Genomic DNA, 21,584 nt, shown 5'->3' on the forward strand with positions numbered 1-21,584 from the left:
CAGTCGGCGGCTCCCTAAGAAAGTGGCCCGATTGGGGTTGGGGGGGGGGGGGGGGCGATAGTTGTTGGTGCAGGGCAGGTTGAAGGAGGCATGGATGAGGTTTACCTCTGTATATACCCCCAACCCACCACCACCCCAGCACTTGCATGTTTCTCCCATGCACTTGTGCATTCTCAAGGTCACTGGGCCTAGTAGGATTGTTGTTTTTGTCCTCCCTTGTTTTTCCCCTCCCTTGCCTCGCCACGCTCTGAAATACGCATGTATGAGCGCAATTCAAATAAATATAATATTATATCAACCAGGGCCAGAGAGCATTCAATGAAGAGGCACTGAACACCATATTGCCCAGAAGAAAGGGATTAGTCATAATTTGGGGGAATTTTAATTCATGGGCGGAAGCGTACCTGGACAGGCAATCGAAAAAAGGAGAGAGATTAGAGCAGAGGAGGGGCATGGAGACTCCTTTAAAAGAATCCTGGAGGAAAGGGGCCGGGCTGACGTGTGGAGAGTAATGCATCAAGGCATCCCATTCTTCTCGGGAGTGCACTCCACCTTTACTAGGATAGGTTACCTGTTGCTTGATAGGAAGCATTCATCACAAGTGCAGAGTTGCGAAATTCGCCCGGTGGGTCGGTCAGACCATGACCTGGTCAGCATGGTGGATGATATAGCTGGATTGAATAGAGGAGACACTAGGTGGCGATGCAATGATTTCCTATGGAGCGATCCAGTCTTTGCACAGCAGCTGACCACAGTACTGGAAGAATACTTCCAAGTGAATAACAATGGAGAAGTGAAGCCGATCAGAGTGTGGTAAGCAGGGAGGGCCACCTGGCGGGGGTTACTGATTAGCAAGGGGCTAAAAGGAAACAGGAGCGTAGGTTGAGAGAAGAGGAGCTCTGCAAATAAATTGTACAGTTGGAGGACAGGTAACATGAAGAAAGGGGTTATGAGGAGGAGGATTTGCAGGCCCTCCAACGGATGAGAATAGAGCTGAACTCGTTTGGAGTGGGAGACACCATCACAAAACAGAAATTCTATCAGAAGAGAGATAAGACTGATGCTATGTTAGCAGCTAGGCTGAGGGTGCAGAGAACGGTGGGTAGAACGCATCCAGGGGGAGGTAGAGCAGTGGGTCATGATCCCAGAAGGTATTGCTGAATGCTTTGCACAGCACTACAAGGAGCTATACAAGAGCAAGGAAGACAAGGACAACACAGGGATGGATTGGTATCTGGATCGGGCAGTGATAACACATTTACTCCTGGAAGAGAGGGCGCTCCGGGAATCCCTGTTCACATCTGAGGAAGTGCGGGCCGTGATTAATGGGTTGCCTTCAGGGGGGGCCCCCCAAGGGGAAGACGGGTACCCAATGGGGTTCTTTAAAAGGTTTGCAGGGGGACTAGTCCCACAGTCCGACAGTTGGTGAAGCTCTTCAATCACATTCGGGAGTCAGGGCAGATACCAGCTTCAATTGACAGGTCTCTCATAGCGCTGATCCCAGAAGGCGGCAAGGACACGGCCAGCTGCAAGTCCTATTGGCCAAGGGTGGTAGTGAATGAAAACCCCCCCCCCTCAGGGAGTGGAGCATGGGAAGGGGAACGTGGCAGGTTGCCCACTGTCTCCTCTTCTGTATGTATTGTCCATCGAACCACTGGTGAACAGAATTGGGAAAGAGGGCAGGATAGAGGGAAACAAAACCGGAGAGTGCGAGTACACATTGGAAATGTACGCAGATGATATGCTCATGTACATAGACAAGCCTGCATTATCTATCCTGAGGGCCCTGGAGTTGATTCAGGAGTATAGATAGTGGGCCGGGCTTAAGGTCAATGCAGAAAGATCAACTCCATTACCATACAGAAGAACCGAGCAGGACCGTGGGATGGGATTACAGACATTTGGGGTTCTGATTGAGGAAGTAGCAATTAAATACCTCTGTGTATAGATCACAAAAGACACTAAAGACCTTTACGACGCAAATTTCCCCCTGCTCCAATGAAACATCTTTGCTGACCTAGACAGGTGGTCAAGACTGACCATGTCTTGGCTGGAGCACCTCAATGCGATCAAGATGACGCTACTTTCAAAGGTCCTGTATTTTTAGCAGATGCTGCCCATAGCCATGCTGGGTGAACATTTTACGTAGTTGAAGAGCAGGATCAACCAGTTCCTGTAGCAGGTGAAGCGACAGAGTGGCCTACTCCACCCTAGTGCGTGCCAAGGAGGAGCAGGGTATGCGCCTCGCAGATATGAATAACTATTTTCAGGCGGCGCAGTTCAGGACTTTGGTTCCTCACTTCAGGGGAGAGAAGGACAAACAATGGGTTAAGATTGAGAACTACCTGTTTAGGACAGTGACGTTAGGGGAATGGTTGTGGGCCCCAAAAGTAGTACATCTGCAAATTATTATTATTAAGGTTATGGTGGACCAAGCATGAAATGAAGGGAATCACCAAGTGGCCCTCCCCACTGAGTAACATCTGCCCCCCCGCCCCCACTTCCCCTACCGACACCGCAGAGGTTTAACGAAGAGGGATCCAGGCCCGAGCGAGAAGGTGCCCCCGGTCTAAGAGACAATTTAGGTGCCGACGACAAGAACTCTGTCCACTCTCACCAATGTCAGCCCTCGTCCAGGGTACGCCGCCACGTTCGAGTTGGAACAGTGATGCACCCAGTCCGTCAAGACATGCAACATAGGGTGGAAAGGGTAAGCACCACTTCGGATGCTGTAAAAAATAACTATGTAAATTTACCAACAACTGCTTTTGTGAATTGTATGATGTAGGCACATTTATATAGAAAATGGATTTGATTAATAATGCCTCCCAATGTTGGAAAAACAAAGGTGGCGAGGCAATGCATACTAAATAGAATGACCCATAGTTCATGAACCATCAACCATGCAGTCCGAGCATCCCCAACCACACAAAGGGGGCTGCAGCAAGTCCATTGGCTTCAGAAGACTGCAAACAACCACTGCAGCTTGTATATTACGCAAAAGTCCAATTAGGAATAATGATTTTCCACATGGTTTCTGAAAGTTGTCTGATTCAATCTGACCCACACAAACTACCCTTCACTGTCCGCCAAAACTGGCAAGTGCAAATATATATGCCATGTAAGCGTAAGATATAAACTCTTTGGCCTTTTATTTAAACACTAGGCACCTGTTCGAGGGGCTTCACCAGCTGGTAACAGCCCTGTGCCCAATTAATGGGCCCGAGCAAAGGGAGGTCCTTAACACCGGGCCCAGTGCCGTTACCAGCCGGTGAAGCCCCCCGAACAGATACTTATTGCCATTGGTACCCCGTGTTTTAAATCTGTAAACCCCGGGTGATGATAGCAATGCATTTTGTTTGAATGTAAGGGACGCTGCGAGGCTTTCATTTAAACAAAAAAATATAAAGAAGATGGCCACCATGGAACTGGAAGGCAGGGCACCATACGCAGCACCTCTTCCATTTCCATGTCAGCTAGCAGGGACACGGAGAGGAAGCAGCCATGGAGCGGCAGCAGCAGCAGTGCCGCTGCACGAGTATCGGGTAAGTGCAGCTGGGAAGGGACCGGACACCAGAGGGGAAGGTTGGTTGGGCGAGGGGGATGGGGGAGATGGGATCTGGCTGCTCAGAACGCCAGCTCAGATTGTATGCTTCAGCCCACGATCCGAGCAACCGGATTGGCTGCTTCTCCCTCTCCAGGTGCCAATATTCTATTTAAAAACATGTACTCCAGCCATCTTTCTGGTGCTTACAAGTAACAAATATCCAATAAGCTTGCCTTAGTTTCATTTGGCAGCAATAACCTTTTTGTGCACTAAGGCCGATTCTAGTGTTTCATACCTTTTTCTTCAAGTAGCTTTTGGCTTTGAGATGTCCCCATCTTTGGATTTTGAGTGGAGGGTAGACTACTTTTTCCATTTCCCTTTTTAGAATAGTTTTCTGGCTCCTTGACTTTTGTAAATGTGCCTCCACATGTTTGCTTGTGCTCAGCCCACCAAGGATCATTGGCAGATGGTGCCCTATTCATGGCACGCTTCACATAACCAAAATACGGCCGCTTTTTCTGACAGGGGCCATTACACAGCCACCAATGTTTGCGATACTCGTCTACTTCATCATGGAAGTCGTGGTAGACCTGCAAGAGCAAAAATAGTAACATTTGAACAGTTGCATCCTAATACACTTTGCTTGTAATATTAAAATTGAATAAACATATGCAAGCAATTATACCAAAGACAATGGCCTCTCATTGTGCAATTTTTATTAGCTGTTACAATATAAAAAACAAATTCCAACAATTAATATATTTTCCAAAAACCCATCTACAAACAGCTCTTTTTCTGAGTACTTAAAAAAAAAAAAGCTGTGTGTTTCAATTGGAGAGGAGATTTCATCAATTAATATATTTTTGCATCAATTATACAGAGTTCAATCTTCTGTAAAGTCCACCAATATTTTCTTTTGGGTACGTTGTGCAATCAAAAAGCTTTTTCTATGAAGATTTAGAGTTCATTGCATTTAGAGTTCATCACCCATCGCCAAACACATTTTCGCACTACGAGACATGTAGCACTTCCGCATCATATACTTCTTCAGGGGCTATAAAACAAATGAATTCTATTACCTCTAATTTGTATGAATGGCAATAATCTTGCCTTGTTCTCCAATACCACAAACATAACTGATTGTCACATTTTTTGCCTAGAAAAGAAAAAAATATTTACTGTATTATGCCCGATACATTATTTCATTTAATTAAAATTAATAAGAGCTCTAAAATAAGTAACTGCCCAATTTACTGATGTTACAGATAATATGTTTATGTGACTATTCATTGGTATATTACTTTCAATGATCTATTCATCACCAAGTCAATTTTAGTTTCCAGGCCCTCACCTCTTAAATCGAATAGTAGTGATCCGTGATTTGTATTAGATCATGTACCAAGTATGATAGTCCATAAAAAAGATATATGCACCAATCAACTTGCTAGGTAACAAGCTTTTGAAGGTATATCATTTATATTCCACTGCATGCCTAATACCTAGTCCTTACCTCGCAAAATAGCAACCACTTGTGGTATCAATGCTCCAGATAGGATTTTGAGGTGGGAGTATTTTACGCATGATTTTTGAAATTAGAGAGTAAATGCAATTTCAAGAGAGTAAAAAGGAGTTTTCTCCTCTGTAAGAGAGTAAAACATATCCAACATATACACCCAATGCATACGTAAAGTCAGACCCGTAGACAAATAGAGTTGTAGATCAAAGTTGTCTGGCTTGCCTTTAAGCATTTTATTACACTTGAGGACAATATTCTGCCATAAAATAACCTGAGTACATGCTACATACGCAGCTTCATTTTCAAAATTCTGGGCCTAGAAACTCTGTTAAGAACTACTATAGATTGAGACTAATGCATTTCCTGCAGATGGAGCGTGCGTAAGCATTTCCTGCAGATGGAGCGTGCGTAAGCAAGTGTTACAGTACAGAACTTGCTTACATAGTTTGAAAGAAGTGAAAGTAGTCAACAAAACAGTGCTAGGCTAGAGTTTAGGAAATCAATTTCTATAACATGTTCCGTGCGTTGTTCTTATTGGAAATATTACATGTGGTCTCCTTTCCTATAATTTAAAACAGACGTCACAAATTCTGAAAATAACATGCAACGCTTCACAAATAAAAGTGTTACCCTTACGTAGAGCCAAGGTAATCTGTTTTGACCACTAAGTATTCCACACATTACTCACTAGCCAGAATCAACTTTTACTGGCTTACATGGTAGCTTGGAGCAAGGTAAACTGAGCCACCCATTACACAATCACACACTAAAACATGAAAAAACAGCCTGATACACTTAAAAAGCAAGCTGATTATAGGTGTGTGATTGTCACCTAGAGAATGGAGGTAGACGGATCAGTCTACGTTTCAAAAGACAATCTTATAGATTGTTGCAAACATCTGCATCATGACTGTCCTGTTTCGGGGTGAAGTTTAGTCTCTGGCAAATAAAGTCTCCACTTTCGCTCCAACCATGCTTAAGAGGATTGAATATGCAAGTCTCCATGCTTTCTGTGTCCTAGCTAATACACACACCTATCAAATGTATATAATGCTTTTGAAAGCATCATGGCAGAAACAAAGTACCAGGGTGAAGAAAACCTACAAGAATTCAGTTAATTTTAGTTTTCTTTTGTCTAGGTGTGTATGGCTGTGAAAGCCTGGCTGGACGTCTTTTCTTCCTTGCATGCCATAGTTTTATTGCAGTAGTTGGGTCAAAGTCCCTAAAGGATGGTCCTAACATAACGATTTTCATCAAAGTGTCTATGGTTTCACTTTTAGGGGAGCATCTGAATTTTATTTTAATCCTGTTGTGTGCTAAATGCCCTTTCGCATTCTACACTGGTTACACACGGACATAAAGCAATTTTGCATACTTTTGCAATATTTGGCATCAAATCACCATGTAGACTAGCAACACGCCTGCAGATTTTTTGTCATACTGCAACCCTTATAGCTCCCCTTAATCATACCATGCAACAGAGGCCATTCTTTTTTCTGTAAAGTTTGGCCATCTAATAAAGAAGCAATCTCATTTTCCTCAACATGCAGGCCTTCGCTGTCATACTGAATTCTTACTTTTTTTGCTTGTCCATAAAAATGTGCATATGCCATGGAGTGCTTCCCCGATTTCTGACTCACTATTGTCTAAAACTGTTGCTGGTTCTAACAAGTTACCCAAATGAGTAAAAATGGCATTATCCTCATTTTGAAATCTCTTCCCAATGTTTTCTATTAGATTTGTGACATACTGTTCTCTTAATAAGTTAAACTCTGCACCAGAAAGAGAACTATAAGATAGTATTACACCTTTTAGTGAGATACATTTGCCCTCTGTGTCAGGCGACCCCAACGATAATCTCAAGTTGCCTAAATTATCACCATCCTCTTTGAGCAAGGATTCAAGACTTCTACAAGTAGCATCTACCAATGGCTGAATTTCAGTAAATAGTAAAGTCTGTTTCTGCAATTCCCGGCAAAGAATTCCCACAACATTATGTACATCTAACATAAATGCAGTAATAACGGCTGACTTGTAGCTGCTAAAGTATTTGTGCAGTGAAGATGCAGTAGCGTTTCCATCAGCAGCAAGCTGCGATAGAGAAACTACAACCGAAGGGTAGCTTCTGTGAACTGCTTCAACCGCTTTTCTCATACTAAGCCAGCCAACGAGTGTGCCTCTTTCATTTTTAAAACAGGATCGTCCATTACTTCTTGCACCTTCTCAAGTTTTGTTGTCCTTATTGCAGAAGTATGAAATAGGGCATATAAAGAATTAAACCGGGATGTAAATTTGTCGAGGACTGGCATTTTTGTCATAGAGTCTGTGCATGCTAGACTGAGTCTGTGTGCAAGACAATGTGTTTGTGTAAGGAATGGTGAATATTTGGCCCAGAGTTGCACACCAACACCTGTCTTTGATCCCAACATAACTACAGTGCCATCACGCCATCAGTTCCAAGAGATAGAAGCTTTCACATATCAAGACCAATACTCTTCATTTTTTCTGTCAACCGTGCTACAATTGTGCTTGCTTTGCCGTCGTCAATGCGTAAATTACACAAAGTAATTGGTGCTCCTGTACTATCAAGGTACCGGACACAAATAGCCAGTTTCTTTTGAACACTAAGATCCTGACTTTCATCTATCATAATACCAAACACAGTTGATTGCTTTAGTTGCTTAGATAGTTGTTTTTCCATCACAGATGCAATGCTACTTTGTACATCCTTCACCGAATCCCAGCTTACATTTTTGTAATCTTTACTGTGTACAGTAGTAACTCCATTCTTAGCTTGAAGTTCAAGTAAACCATTTACTTTTTCGGATGGCAATTCCTCTTTTGCTGCATAAAATACTGTACTGAACAATCTTTTGTCATTCTCTTCTACAACAATGCTGACATCTTCCTCACTGTCACTACTATCTAGACATTCTGAATCGTTGTTGGCCATCACAAGGTATGCAATTTCCTGTTCAGCAGTTTGATGATCTTTGCAATCCTTGTGGCGCGATATGGTTGATAATTGAACATCGATGGCTCCTTCCTGTCCCCACACATTATGAACGTTTGCCTTAACACAAACTTTACATAGAAGTCTCCTTTTGCCTTGTTCATCCATTTTTGTTTCTAACCATGGATACCTAACTTGCCATTCAGCAAAAGTGCTATCTTTAACATTTTCTCCTGTATGTTTTTTTTCTGCTGCTCAACTTTGTCAACTACGTTGCGAATAATGTCATGTACAATTGCTCCACATAACAGTACAGGATCTTCCTGGGATTTTTTTGTACTATGCGCAAAGAAATCTAGCAGTGTTCTCTTTGTAGCCATTTTAGCGGTCCTCCCTCTGCATTCCTTTTCTTGCTTCTCTATAGACTTCTGCCACTGCCAGGCACCTTGTTCTTACCTGGAAAACAGCACGAACAACTTCGACCACCCTTCCTGACATGACCTTTCATTCTATATTAGTTATGCAATTGAACATAAAGGTGTTCAAAACTTATCATAGCTTGAGCTTTTGAAACTGGCTATAGCGTACTATTCATAACATAATAAAGATCCTTCCTGGCAATGCTTTTAAAATGCCAACCAGATAGTAAGAGTAGTGCCAAGTGTGTAGACCTTAATCTCTGCAATTAGCGGGATTCCTTTCCCATGTACTTGAAGTTCTAAGTACATGGGCTGGGATGGGTCTTCTGTGCCCACCTCCCCACTTTTAGTTCAGCTCTTTGGAGTCAGAATACTGGTTGGTCCAGCAGGGCCTCTGATACTCTGTTTTTGCTGCTTATTCACCATATGCCAATGAAGACCAGGAAACATTGGTATAAAGAGGTCTACGAGAAGGCATTAATGTGCAGTGACCAGGGGGATTGTTTTCTTAACTTAGGCCTGAACTGCATACAAATCTATGACTGTTCACAAAAGGAGACCGGGACCCACAGACTGCATCAATTAATAAATGTAGGAAGCTACAGAAGCACAAACAATTTAGCTAACTTGGGGGAAAGGAAGACACCAACTCACTCCCGGAAATGGTAATACAGTGAAGAACGGACTACTTGGGTAAATTGTGTATACTTCACCCCAAGCTTGGTAACATCTGTATGCATCTCTCTGCATTGCTACTTTACATTTAAACAGCACCCCTCCACATCCACCCCTCTATAATCCCCATATGTGCCTGGTCGTTTAGTAGCAACAGCAGAGGGCTCCTTCTTGGTCACCTCTCCTGATATTGCAGTCTGCCACTTACTGGTGTGGTCAATGCCTACCTTCCAGGTTCCGTTTGTGAGTGTGCTCTCTGTTCTGCCGCCTTCTTGGCTATGAAATGCCTTCAACACACTTTACCACCATTTTAGATAGTATTTCATGCCAGATTCCTTCTACTTCTATGCACTTTAATAATACCTGCCCGGCCAAAGTAATTCCCCCCCCCCAACCCAAGGTCGGGAACAGAGGAGTGGGGGCCTCAGAGTGGTACACAAAGGCCTAAAAAGAGGAGAGGGCCCCAGGGGAATGAGATGATCAACTCGGCCCAAGTGAACGAGAAGAGGGGAGGGGGGAATGATGCAGCAGGAGCTAGAAAGGAAAAATGCCAGGAAATCAGGACAGGGCCCCAAGGGATGGTTGTGGGGCCCGGCCATTGGCTCAGGTCAAAGCAAAATGGGTTGGCCGGAGTCGTCAAAGTGCGCAATGCAAGCCGGAAGGGAGAGACAGGGCTGGCAGGGGCAACTTCAGAAAATAGACGGGGCAAACTTGGAGGCTCTGCCCCAGTCTACCCCCCGGCCCCCACTTTCTGGAGACCAACTATCAAAGTATATTTTAAAGCGCAATTTGCAGAAAGGTGATGGAAGTATTTCATGAAAGTAGCAGCTTTAAAGTTTTACTGTGTTTGTTCAAGTACATTTTTCTGAGCAAACATTGTAAAACTTAACACCGCCAGTTTCGGGGAAAGGCTTCCCTCACCTCTCTGCTAAACAAAATGCAAGTGCACACATCCAGGGGTGCATCCAGGCTAATATTTAGACGGGGGTAACCCTTCAAATAGTGGGAGAAGCACTAACTTTGGAGATGGTGGAGGGGTGGCAAACTTATTTGTGAAGGGGCATTTAACTTGATTACTTGTAATGAGATTATTCTAGTGCAGCTTCAATGTTAAAATCAGTTAACTCTCTCCTTAAGTCTGAAACACCCACTTCTTGCAGATCCTGAAGGTCCTAGAAAGTGCCAAAATGGCCTTTGAAAGACTCAATATCATTGCATAACAGGACATTGCAGAGTGTGGGGCAGTACTCAGGACAGCCCAAGCAACGTCAGTGGCTGGGAGCAACAGGGGAGAAAATGTAATGTTGGTTCAACCACAGTTAGTCCGATATACTAGAATCTCTGGTGCGCATTATTGGCTGGTGAGACTATGTCTGCCTGTCAAATCAAGTCCTATTCTAAGGGTGTAAATGTAATCACTTATACACACTCACATTTTTGCAGTTGAAGCCAGGGTTAGATTACATTATATGCCCAGGATCACACACTTAAGCTAAACAGTGAACAGGGATTTTAACTTACTGTGCTATTTGGGCACGGCCATCTTCTTCCACGTTTTACTTGGAAAAAATATTTAAGTTTTGGGTGTCAATCAAGACCTACAATAATACTGTCCTATAGAGTTTACTTGCAAAATACACTAATTTCACAGTAAAGCATCATGACAACATGCCAATTCGTATAGCAGCATGTTGGGCCAAAATAATATCAGTGTGCCTATTGTTTTCCATTTAGGATGTGGAAAATAAAAAGATGCAAAAGGCAAATTAACTATTTACCCACTTCATTTTCAGCGATTTAAGACACACTCACAATAAAATAAGTTGTGTCATAAACTCACTTAGGTTTGGAGATTCGTCACAAACCTCCAGCATGACTTGTTATGTATGATTTTAAGATTCAACTAAGGACATCTAAGCAACTTTAGTTTTTAGCATCAAACTATTAGACATTATGGGTGGCCTGGCTGTCCCCTGACCTCCTGCCCGCACCCTGCCAGGACGAGGCTGTTCATCCCAGGAGACGGCGTTGGCGGTCTGACTTGGAGGGGCCTTGGATCAGTGTCCTCTGGGGCAACACAAGCGAACTATCTCATCAACCCCCCCCCCAAATGATTCTGATTCTACCACCTGCATGGGACCGGATTAAGGTAAGAATCACTTTCCATTTACAGAGGACTTTGAACATGTTTAATAAACATTTACTTAGAGCTGTACTGCATTTCCCATTATATTATTTAAAAAAGGTGGTGCCGGGGTTGCTTGTGTTACCCAGTGCAATGCAGTTTAATTATTCACCTGTGTGTTTGTTCTATTTTTTATGAATTTTATAGTGCCAGGTTGCTGGATAGCTTCTAGGCGCCTGGTTATGCTCGCATAGGTAAGAAAAGCAATGGATGCCCTCAGTCTGCAAATGCTCTGGGTTCATGTGGTCTCCAACTTTACCCATCTGCTCTCAATTGTATTCATTTTCCCCTGCGGTCGGACTGGGCCATAACATTGTCTTGGGCACCAATGAAAAAGTGGCCCACAGTTGCAAATGGCAATTCATTCCTTTTGTGACACTGTTTACCCAAGGGGGAGGTATTTATTTCAAATGGGACAAAACTTGAGCATTTTAATGAATATTTATTCGGCAACACTGGTCAAAACTACTATCTGCATAGTTAAGTAACTCATAAAACTGGCCCATATTGGCCCAAAAAGTCTCTCACTGCCTCAGACGTGGAAACACGCAGCTTCTGTGCGCTATCCTCTGAACCGAGACTACTGCAGTGCAGTACAGTACAGTACAATATGCTCGGGTGGGGAGAGAGGGACAGCACTGACCCTTCCTTCTCTCCTGTCCCAGCACCTGGCCTGGCCCTGTGACCTGCCGCCCGCACCAAAACCAAATAAAAAAATGCTCAGGTCGGGAGAGAGGGACGGCACTGAACCGTCCCTCTCTCCCGACCCACTAGTCATCTGGCCTGGCTGGCCCCTGAGCTCCTGCCTGCACACTGCACTGCAGACATATCGTACTGCACTGCAGACTACTGCAGTGCAGTCCAATATGCTCAGGTCGGGAGAGAGGGATGGTACTGAACCATCCCTCTCTCCCGACCCACTAGTCATCTGGCCTGGCTGGAGCCTGACACCCCGCCCGTACTATGCACTTTACTACTGCAGTGCAGTACAAAATGCTGCTCGGGTCTGGAGAGAGGGACAGCACTGAACCGTCATTCTCTCCCGACCCAGCATCTGGCCTGGCCCTGTGACCTCCCTCCCGCCCGCACCAAAAAGAAATAAAAAATGCTCAGGTCGGGAGAGAGGGACGGCACTGAACCATCCCTCTCTCCCGACCCACTACACTGGCCTCAGTCTGTGACCCCCCTTTACCTCCCTGTCTGGCAACGCAGCCTGCAGGAGGTAAATTCAAAGCCTGGCGCAGTCCAACTCCGACAGAGGCTGCTGGTCACTGGCCCACGCTTGCGCATAGTGAGGGGCACGTGCAGAAATGAACGGCACCGCACCTCAATGTGCAGACGTGGGCCAAGGCTTTGCCATCTGTCAACTGTCTGCAGCCTGCATCAGACAGAGCAGTGCTGCAACCGTTCCTATACTTTTACTTTGAAAGGAGCGCTCCGGAGCGGTTTCTTTTTAAAATAAAAGTATACGAATGGTAATGGGGGAAAACAAAAAAAGCACTGCTCCCATTCGCTCCCCCTCACTGAGATCACTGATTAGGATACATGCTTCAGAGAGAGACTGTCAAGGGAAGGGTCTGCCTGCCTCAAGGCAGGAGCTTGCTTGCTACAGTGCCATCTAGTGGCAGAAAGTATTTTTTTAATTAATAAATCCAGCGTACATGGTACGCAGTAGAAAAATAAATCATCCGTATTTCCTTTAATTATATGCATAAAAAGGCACGTTACGCACCTTAACTGTAGGGCTGAGTGGTATAATTCCTGTGTGTTCTGGCGTCCTAGACACTTGGTGCCATTTCAAATTACTTATGTAACTCCCTAATCGAAATAAAAGAAGGACTGGTTTTCTCTTTATATAATAAAAGATGGGCAAACTATTTCTGCCATTATAGTTAGAATATTATTACCAAGATCTACTTTGTAAATATGAGCCTCTCTCGGCCCAATTGATGCCAATGATTACATATATATATATATATATATATACACATACACACACACATATATATATATATATATATATATATATATATATATATTAGATATCTTTTCATGTTGTATCCCGTACAGCGACCATCCGCGATAGAATTCCTATGCGTTTTCTGGCATCCTGCACACTCCGGTGTCATTTTAAATTGCTTGTTAAGTAATTCCCTACCAATAAAAAAAAAGGGACTAATTTACTCCTTGCAACAAATATATCAAAAGATGGCCGAACTAGGTTATGATGATTTATACCACGCACCACTGCAATTTGCGTTCACTTGGCTCTGTAAGAAAAATGGGTGGGGTTGGTTAGTAAGGGAAATGGGGAAAGGAAAGAAGTTGTGCTGTTCTGTTGATGCTTGCAGAACCAGGAGAAACTGGTGTCTATGCGGGTCTTATTTGTAATTATTTTATTGGGCATTTGTAAGGCGCTTATACATCAAAAAATTGTGCTTCAAAGAGCCCACAGGGCAAAGGGAAGGAACAAGGGAACAGCAAGACAATAGAATCTAACAGTGAAGAGCAAAATACAATAGCGGTCCTACTAGGCCTTGTGAACATTCGGCGTGTGCAAGCCAGTGGGAAGATTTTAGGGCTGGAGAGATACGGTCCCTGGGCTTGAGGCAAAGGAGAAGTCTCGCAGTCCTAGTCTGAATTAGCTGGAGGTGGTGGACAAAAGAAGGTAGATTAAGGAAGCGGCTGTTACAATAGTACAGCCTGGAGAGTACCAGAACTCTGGCGACCTTACGCTTCTGGGGAAAAGGGAGGATGCCTCTGAGGAGGTAGAGTTGGAATACACCCATTGCTCCATCGCACACCAGTGGTCCATACCCGCCAGCCAAATTGAGAACACTTGCCCAGTTTGCCTCAATGTCTCTTTTAGCCACCATCAATGCAGTCTTTATCAGCTCCAGTCACTTGCCATCAAAGTCCATCTCCCCCTATATTTGCAACAAACAAAACTTTGGGCAATTAGGTATAGGTTTCCCTACCACCTCCCCCACCGATTACTGTACCCTCTCTCAAAACCGTCGTAATCTGGGGCACAACTACACAGTGTGAATGAATGTGGCCCTGCCCTATTCACACCTAACACAATTGGGGTCCCCTGCCCTCCCCATCCTATGGAGCCTGACCCTGGTGAAGTAAACCCTATGGATACATTTGTACCAAACCAGTCTCAACCTACTAGAGACCCCGCCTCCCTCGCAGAACCCAACACCCCCACCCAGTCCTCTTCCCATTTCTCCTTCAATTTGCTCATCGGACCAGTAGCAAAGTTATTAATTGCCTAATAAAGTGTAGTGGCCACCCTCCCCGGCAGTTTCCCGTCCAGCAGGTTAGCCTCCAGCAGAGATCACTCCGGTAGGTCCCACTCCTCTTAACCCTTGTGACTCAAGGGGTGGTGTAACCGCATGTAAGTGAATTGCTCATTGGTGCCCAGCCCTGGGGGACCAACCGTTTATGTTCGATTGTATGTTTCATCCGATGTACACCAGCCGCAGCCCCCCACAGGACCCATTCATTCACTGCTGCTAACTGTGAGGCACAGTAATACTCCTGGACGTCCGGTAACTCTATCCCTGCCCTCCCAGACCAACCTCACCAGGGTTAGGTTGGTCTGGGAGGGCAGTGTTACTCTTGCCGTTTTACCCTCCACCCCCTCCATTTCGCCTGTCGCTGAATCCCTTCTATGGTTCGGAACATCTTGGCTGGGATCTTCATGGGTGTGTTCGGGACGGCATTTAACAACCGTGGGAGGGTCAGCATCTTAAACAGATTTGCATGTCCCAGCAACGACACCAGGAGGGGGTTCCAGTGGAGGACATCTGTCTTGGCTCTAGCCAATATCAGGTTGAGATTGATCCGCAGGGAAGTGCGTTTGTCCGGGCATATGTGGATCCCCATTTATTTAATTGTCCCTTGGGCTACGGTTAATGGGCAGTCAGGTAGTACCGCCCCCACTCCCCCACCTCAGCAGCCCCGCCGATTTCTCCCAATTCGCCCATAGGCCACCCGTAAGCCACTGAAGTCCCCAAACTCCCTGATCAGTTCCTTTACCACCGGGCCTGGGAAAGGGGGCTTCTTGGCAAGGTCCAAGATGTGAGGAATGAAAGACAGAGAGAGGAGTCGAAGATAAAACTGCCAGGTTTCTGGTTTCAGAGGAAGGCGAGTGGGGAGAGCCCATAGAGTTTGGCCAGAGTAAGGGGAGAAAAGAGGGAACATGAGTCCCGATAGGAAGACTCTCAGTCTTGCTGGCATTGAGACAGAGATCATTGGAGGTGCACCAAGATTGGATGGTGGACAGGCAATAAGGAATGACAGAGGAAGTCGGAAGAGATGCAGAGGGGAGTCTGAATAAGAGTTGGGTGTCATCTGCATAACACTGGAAGCAGGGCTCCAGATAAGATTTTGAGGTGAGAGTATTTTACGCATGATTTTTCAAATTAGAGAGTAAATGCAATTTTATGAGAGTAAAAATTTGTTTTGTCCTCTGAAAGAGAGTAAAACTTATCCAACACATACACCCAATGCATACGTAAAATCAGACCCATAGACCAAAAGCGTTGTAGATCAAAGTTGTCTGGCTTGTGAAGAGCCCTTCACTCCACATGCAAACGGCACTTCCCGTCTGGGCACATTGTAACAGCACATAACTCCACTTGATAATGGCATATATCCTCCCTGAACATGCTAGCTACGCATCTCCTCGACACATACTAACGAGTATGCCACGTACTCTGTGCACATGGTAAAGGCACATCTACTTACAGCATTTTCAGAGATGTGCCGTTAGCATTTGAAGAAAAAATTTTTGTCATTTGCATGTGGAAATTGCACATTTACACCGTGCGCATGCTAACAGCACATCTCTATGAATATGCTAATGGCAGACATTGTTTTCACGTATTGATAGAACATGTTCTGTTTAGCAAGCCTGATATTTGTACACGTTGACAGGACATATCTCTACCCATAGTGACTTCCAATCTCTTATATGCTCATGCTATTGGCACATCTCTTCTCGTCTGCTAATGGTGTATCTTCTCTGCGCACATACAAGTGGGACAACTCTCTGTACATTTGTTATAACTGCATGCATGTGCACAGAGGAGATGTGCATGCTAACGACATGCCTTCTACGCATCTGCTAATGGGACGTATCCTCTCTGCATGTACTAACTGCACATCCTGTACAGCGACGGGATGTGTAGTTAGCATGTGCAAATTCCACATCCTGTCTATGCACATGCTAACAGCACATCTCGGCTCTGCATGCTAACGGCACATCTCGGCTCTGCATGCTAATTGCACTTCTGTTCCATGTCACGTGCAAACGACACATCTTTACTAATTACGTACTATGGGGACATTTCTTCTCTGCGAGTGCTAACATAGCATCTCCTCTGCCCATGCTATAACAGCACATCTCCTCTCTGGCAGTTTTAAGGGCTAAAACGTTGCATCCAAAGAAAGGGTGGAAAGCTAATGGGCAGGAGGGCGGCCTGCACGTCCCAAGTTCCAATTACGTGATGCAGCCTTGATGGGTGTGGTGCAGAGGGAAGACCGCAGAGGAGTTGCTTCTTTCTTACAAGAAATGCAATGATGAAGAATGACTGTTCACACAATTTACTATCATTGCTGGAAATTGACAAAATGTACTGGGGCCAGATGTACCCGATTTTCCCTCTCCCCTTTCCTTATTCAGCCTCGAACATGTCCTCGCCAGCCCCCACCACAATGCCCAACAGTGCTCCCCTGGCATTCTGCTCTGTTTTGCTGTAATAAATCAAGTGCCATTCGAAATGGGATAATAACCGTTACCACAGTGCTTAAAAGCTGAAGGAATTTGGCTAAAAGCGCTATGTAAGAACACATACTCCCTTTCGACCTGTTATTGGCATAGCCCCCGTACACATGCAGCAGCAAATCTCCTCTCTGCACATGCTAACTGAGCATCTCTTTTCTGCATGCGCCAGTGGCACATAGCCTCTCTGCATATGCGATTGGCAAATATATTCAGTTCAGACTAATGGAACCGTTGATCCCTGCATGGGGTAATGGCCCATCCCTCGTGGTATAGCCCAACAGCAAGCACACGTCTTACTGCAGCCAGCATACCTTTATAAATTATACATTACAGAGCAGATTTACAACAGGCAGCAAGTAAAGGAATAATTGCATAGGTGTTGGCTCCCGCCCCTTTATTGCAAACATTTGAGGGGAGAGCTGGGGCTGGCTGGTGGCTTGTGAGAGTAAGCCGACCTATCTGACATCTCTCCCATGCAGGGGTACAACAAAACCTACATTTCAGAGGAAGGAGGGGGGAATTAAGTTGTGATGGGAGGGACCGCTTCAGAAAATAGGTAGGGCAAACTTGGAGGCTCTGCCCCCACTGTTCTACCCAACTCCTTCCATGGTCTGGTGTGGGGAACAACTATTGAATAGTATATTTTAAAGCGCAATATGCAGACAGGTGATGGAAGACTTTCTTGAAAGTAACAGCTTTAAAGTTTTACTGCGTTTGTTCAACTACATTTTTCTGAGCACACACAGTAAAACTTTAACATCGCCAGTTTGGGGGAAAGACTTCCCTCACCTCCCTACCTATCAAAATGCAAGTGCGCACATCCAGGGGTGCACGTAGGCTAAAATGTAGGCTGGGGCTAACCCTTAAAATGTTGGGAGAGGCTCTAACTTGAGAGACTGTGGAGGAATGGCACACTTACTTGTGTAGGGGCATCTAACTTCATTACTCATTGTAATAAGAATATTCTAGTGCAGCTTCAATGTTACAACCAGTTAACTGCTCCCTCCTTTGAGTTTGAAACACCAACTTCTTGCAGAACCTGAAGGTCCTAGAAAGTGTGAAAATGGCAGATGGTGTGCAATTAAAGACTCAATATCCTAGCATAACAGGGCATTGCAGAGTGTGGGGCAGTACTCTGGACGGCCCAAGCACCTTCAGTGGCTGAGAGCAACAGGGGAGAAAATGTAATGTTGGTTCTACCACAGTCCGCTATACTAGAATCTCTAGTGCACTGACTGGCTGGTGACACTGTCTGCCTTTCAAATCCAGTGTTACAAGAATGGGGGAGGGCCAGTGCAGCAATAATGCAATTCTATGCAGCAGTATTGGAGCCACTAGCAGAGGAACACCAGTATACACCAATGTGCCCCTACACTTATTAAAACTGTCCTTTTGTAAGGGTGTAAACTTATAAGCACTCCAATTTTTGCAACTGAAGTCAGAGTGAGATTACATTATTTGCCCAGCATCACACACTTACGCTAAACAGCAAAGCTGGGATTTTAACACGCTCGTTCAATTTGGGCATGGCCACCTTCTTACGCGCTTTACTTGGAACAAAACATTTTGTTTTGGGTGTCAAGACCTACAATAATACTGTCCATACAGTTTACTTGCATAGTAAATCATCATAACATGTAAATCCTTATAGCAGCATTTTGTGCCAAAATAATATCACTGCACCTTTTATTTTCCACATCCTGCATGGAAAACTAGAAGATGCAAAAGGCAAAACATCCTGGATTTATCCACTTTATTTTCAGCGCTTTAAAAAACACCCCAAAAAATAAGTTGTGCCTTAAACTCACTTAGGTTTGGAGATTCGTCACAAACTTCCAGCGTGTTATGTATGGTTATTAAAGAATATTCACCTAAGGACATCAAAGCAAACTTTACTTTTTGGCATATCAAGCTATTAGACGTTATGGGTATGAACACATTTTAAAAGGGTGCATGCTTTATTGTGTTGCTCGCTTAGCTGTCACAGATTTGGTCTTTCGGTTGGAAATTCACCATCATGTGTAAGAAAGGCTATGCTGCTGACAAATGAAACGCTACAGTGCCATCGAGTGGTGGAAAGTATATTTTTTAATGAATAAATCAAAGCGTATACAATGCTTCAAATAGTGTACATTTGAAGCATTGTTAATGTGCTTTTTGTATATAGGTCCATTGATGTGGGTTTATGTTTATTCTTGTGACTGCACATTTGAAATGATCAACCAATCAATAGTAGCAGTTATCTGTTGTTGTTATTGCATTGAGATCCAGCCTGTCATACTGGATCATACCTATATGTATTGTTTTTTCTAAACATCTCTGGGTGCTCTATTCCCACCAACATTATCCAGATTTATCCAGATGACATTAAATACATTTTGTGAAAAATAATGCAGTAAGAAGTGATTGTTATATTTGCTATAATGTTGGAACGTTGTGACCTCTCACCCTGAAGTTTTTGTTAATTTAAGCATACCCACCTGGGTTTTTCAGGGCTCTGCCACGTGCCCTAATCTTCAATCGCGTTAGTTAGCCAGACATGAGGGGTTGGTAGAAGGCTTTATCAGGAGGGGGCTCACAAGGGAGTGCTTGAGGGAAGAGGGGCAAGAGCCAGTGGCAAGAGAGTGATTACAGAAATCAGCCAGTGCAGGGGCAAGGGAGCTCTAGTGACCTTATCCGATGTGATAGGAGGAAAGAGTGGAGGGGGGCGGGCGGTGAGGGTGGTAGGAGGATCTGGGGGTTAGGGGGGGGGGGGGTTGGGGCAGAGAGAACTCAGGATGTCCAGAGTTTTAGCAGTGACGTGGGTGGCCAGTGCAGTGCAGAGGGCCTGGGAGTTCAGCCATGTTAAAAGCTCTAGAGATGCGGGCCTGGGTGCAAATGGAAGGACAGCATTCCCTTTGGAGAAGGCGACACGCCAGTTTATCAGAGGATGCACTCCAAGACTGTCACTTCCATTCAGCAGCCATGTAGTTGCGTTTCAGGGCTGATAGATCAGAATTGTACCAAGTGCTATGCTTGGTGACAGTTTTCAGATGGATCCTCATGACCGGGGCAAGAATATCGAGAGTTTAAGTGATAGCGAGAAGGAGATTGTTGAGAGCAGAGTCAATAGTTGAGTCAGTAGGGGGGAGGGTGGTAGATAAAGGTGCAAGGGAATTCAGCAACTGATACTCATGTCATCGGACAGATGTCTGCAAACAAGGCTGGCAGAGCTTGGGGGGGTTCGGTCAGAGGGCTGAGAGGTCTCAGGTGGGCGGAGAGGAAGGAGTGGTTAGATCAGGAGAGAGGGGTGGTGAGATGGGTAGAGAGCAATATATCAGTATGGATGAAGGCATCAAGAGTGCGTCCAGCTGAGTGGGTAGGAACAGAGGGGAGAATAGAGAGGTGCAGAGGTCACGGAAGAGGGTGGAGGCTGTGAGGAAAAATCTAAGTGGATGTTAAAGTCACCCAGAAGGAGCAGTTTAGAGGTGGAAGTCAGGAGAGAGGAGGAGAAATCGTCCCATTCTGAAAGAAAAGAGGAGATGGGGCCCGGGGGCCTGTAGACCGTGGCAATGGTCAGCGAGTTAGTAGGCGAGATGTCAAGCTTGCAGACCAGGCTTTCAAAGGAAGAGTAGGGCTGGGTGGGTATGAGGGAAGAAGGGCACCCACTCAGGTAAGATCAAGGCTACTCCATAGCCAACACAGTTGAGACAAGGCTTCGAGATGATCTTGTAGCCATCAGAGAGTCAAAAGCAGTGACTGAACTAGCATTGAACCACGTCTCGGTGAGAGCAAGGGCGTTGAGATCAAAGTCTTCGAGGAGGAGGCAGATGTCGGAAAAATGTTTGATAGCAGAAGAAGCATTTAGTGTGGCCATGTGAAGCCGGTCACCACCCATGAAGGTTTTCCGAGGGAGTACAGGGAGGTGGTACACCCGTCGGAGGTGCTGAAGGAGGTGCTCAGAGGAAGGAGGGATAATAGGAGCGGGAAGGAAGTTGATGAGACGGCAGGCGCCGGTCAAAGAGGAGGAGATTAGCTTGAGGACCCTGAGCCATGATAGTGCCATTGTGATAGACATTCATGTATGAGAAGCCCACCAACAAAATTTCCCATCTAGGGCCACCATTAATGAGGAAGAGGAAGGGGAGAGAGTGGAGATCAGATGAGGTGTCCAAAGGTCTGGAGAGTGGACAGAAAAGAGGATATCAGTGACATTCTCTCTGGAAGCAGCGCAGAGATAGGTGTCTGCGATAGGTAAGCCAGGATTAGAGAAAATGAGATCTTTCTTCAACTTTTTTCTTCCAGACTTCGTGAGAGAGGGAGGATATGTAGGATATGTAATAGAATGGCAGTTAGAGTAGATTGGAGAGATGGAGAGAGGGGAGTAAAGGGATAGGCAGCGATAGTGCACATGCACAGCAATTCACCAGGCGGCCTATTAGCCGACAGTAGCTGATCATTTAAAAATCACACCTAGCAAGCACACCTAGTTCTGAATTTGCCAAAGAGCACT

The 21,584-nt window shown here is 45.0% G+C and overlaps 1 protein-coding gene across 3 annotated transcripts in view; it reads right to left on the reverse strand.

Moving 5' to 3' along the window:
- SPRTN (SprT-like N-terminal domain) overlaps window positions 1-21,584 on the reverse strand; it is a 349,183-nt gene that overhangs the window by 139,244 nt on the left and 188,355 nt on the right. For all 3 annotated transcript variants that reach the window (XM_069606943.1, XM_069606942.1, XM_069606940.1), the window contains exon 4: window positions 3,843-4,137. In XM_069606943.1, coding sequence (XP_069463044.1) covers window positions 3,843-4,137 — 295 coding nt within the window. The remainder of the gene's footprint in view (window positions 1-3,842; window positions 4,138-21,584) is intronic.

The sequence above is a fragment of the Ambystoma mexicanum genome, chromosome 4p, assembly GCF_040938575.1.
Source record: "Ambystoma mexicanum isolate Mex_15411 chromosome 4p, UKY_AmexF1_1, whole genome shotgun sequence".
NCBI lineage: Eukaryota > Metazoa > Chordata > Amphibia > Caudata > Ambystomatidae > Ambystoma > Ambystoma mexicanum.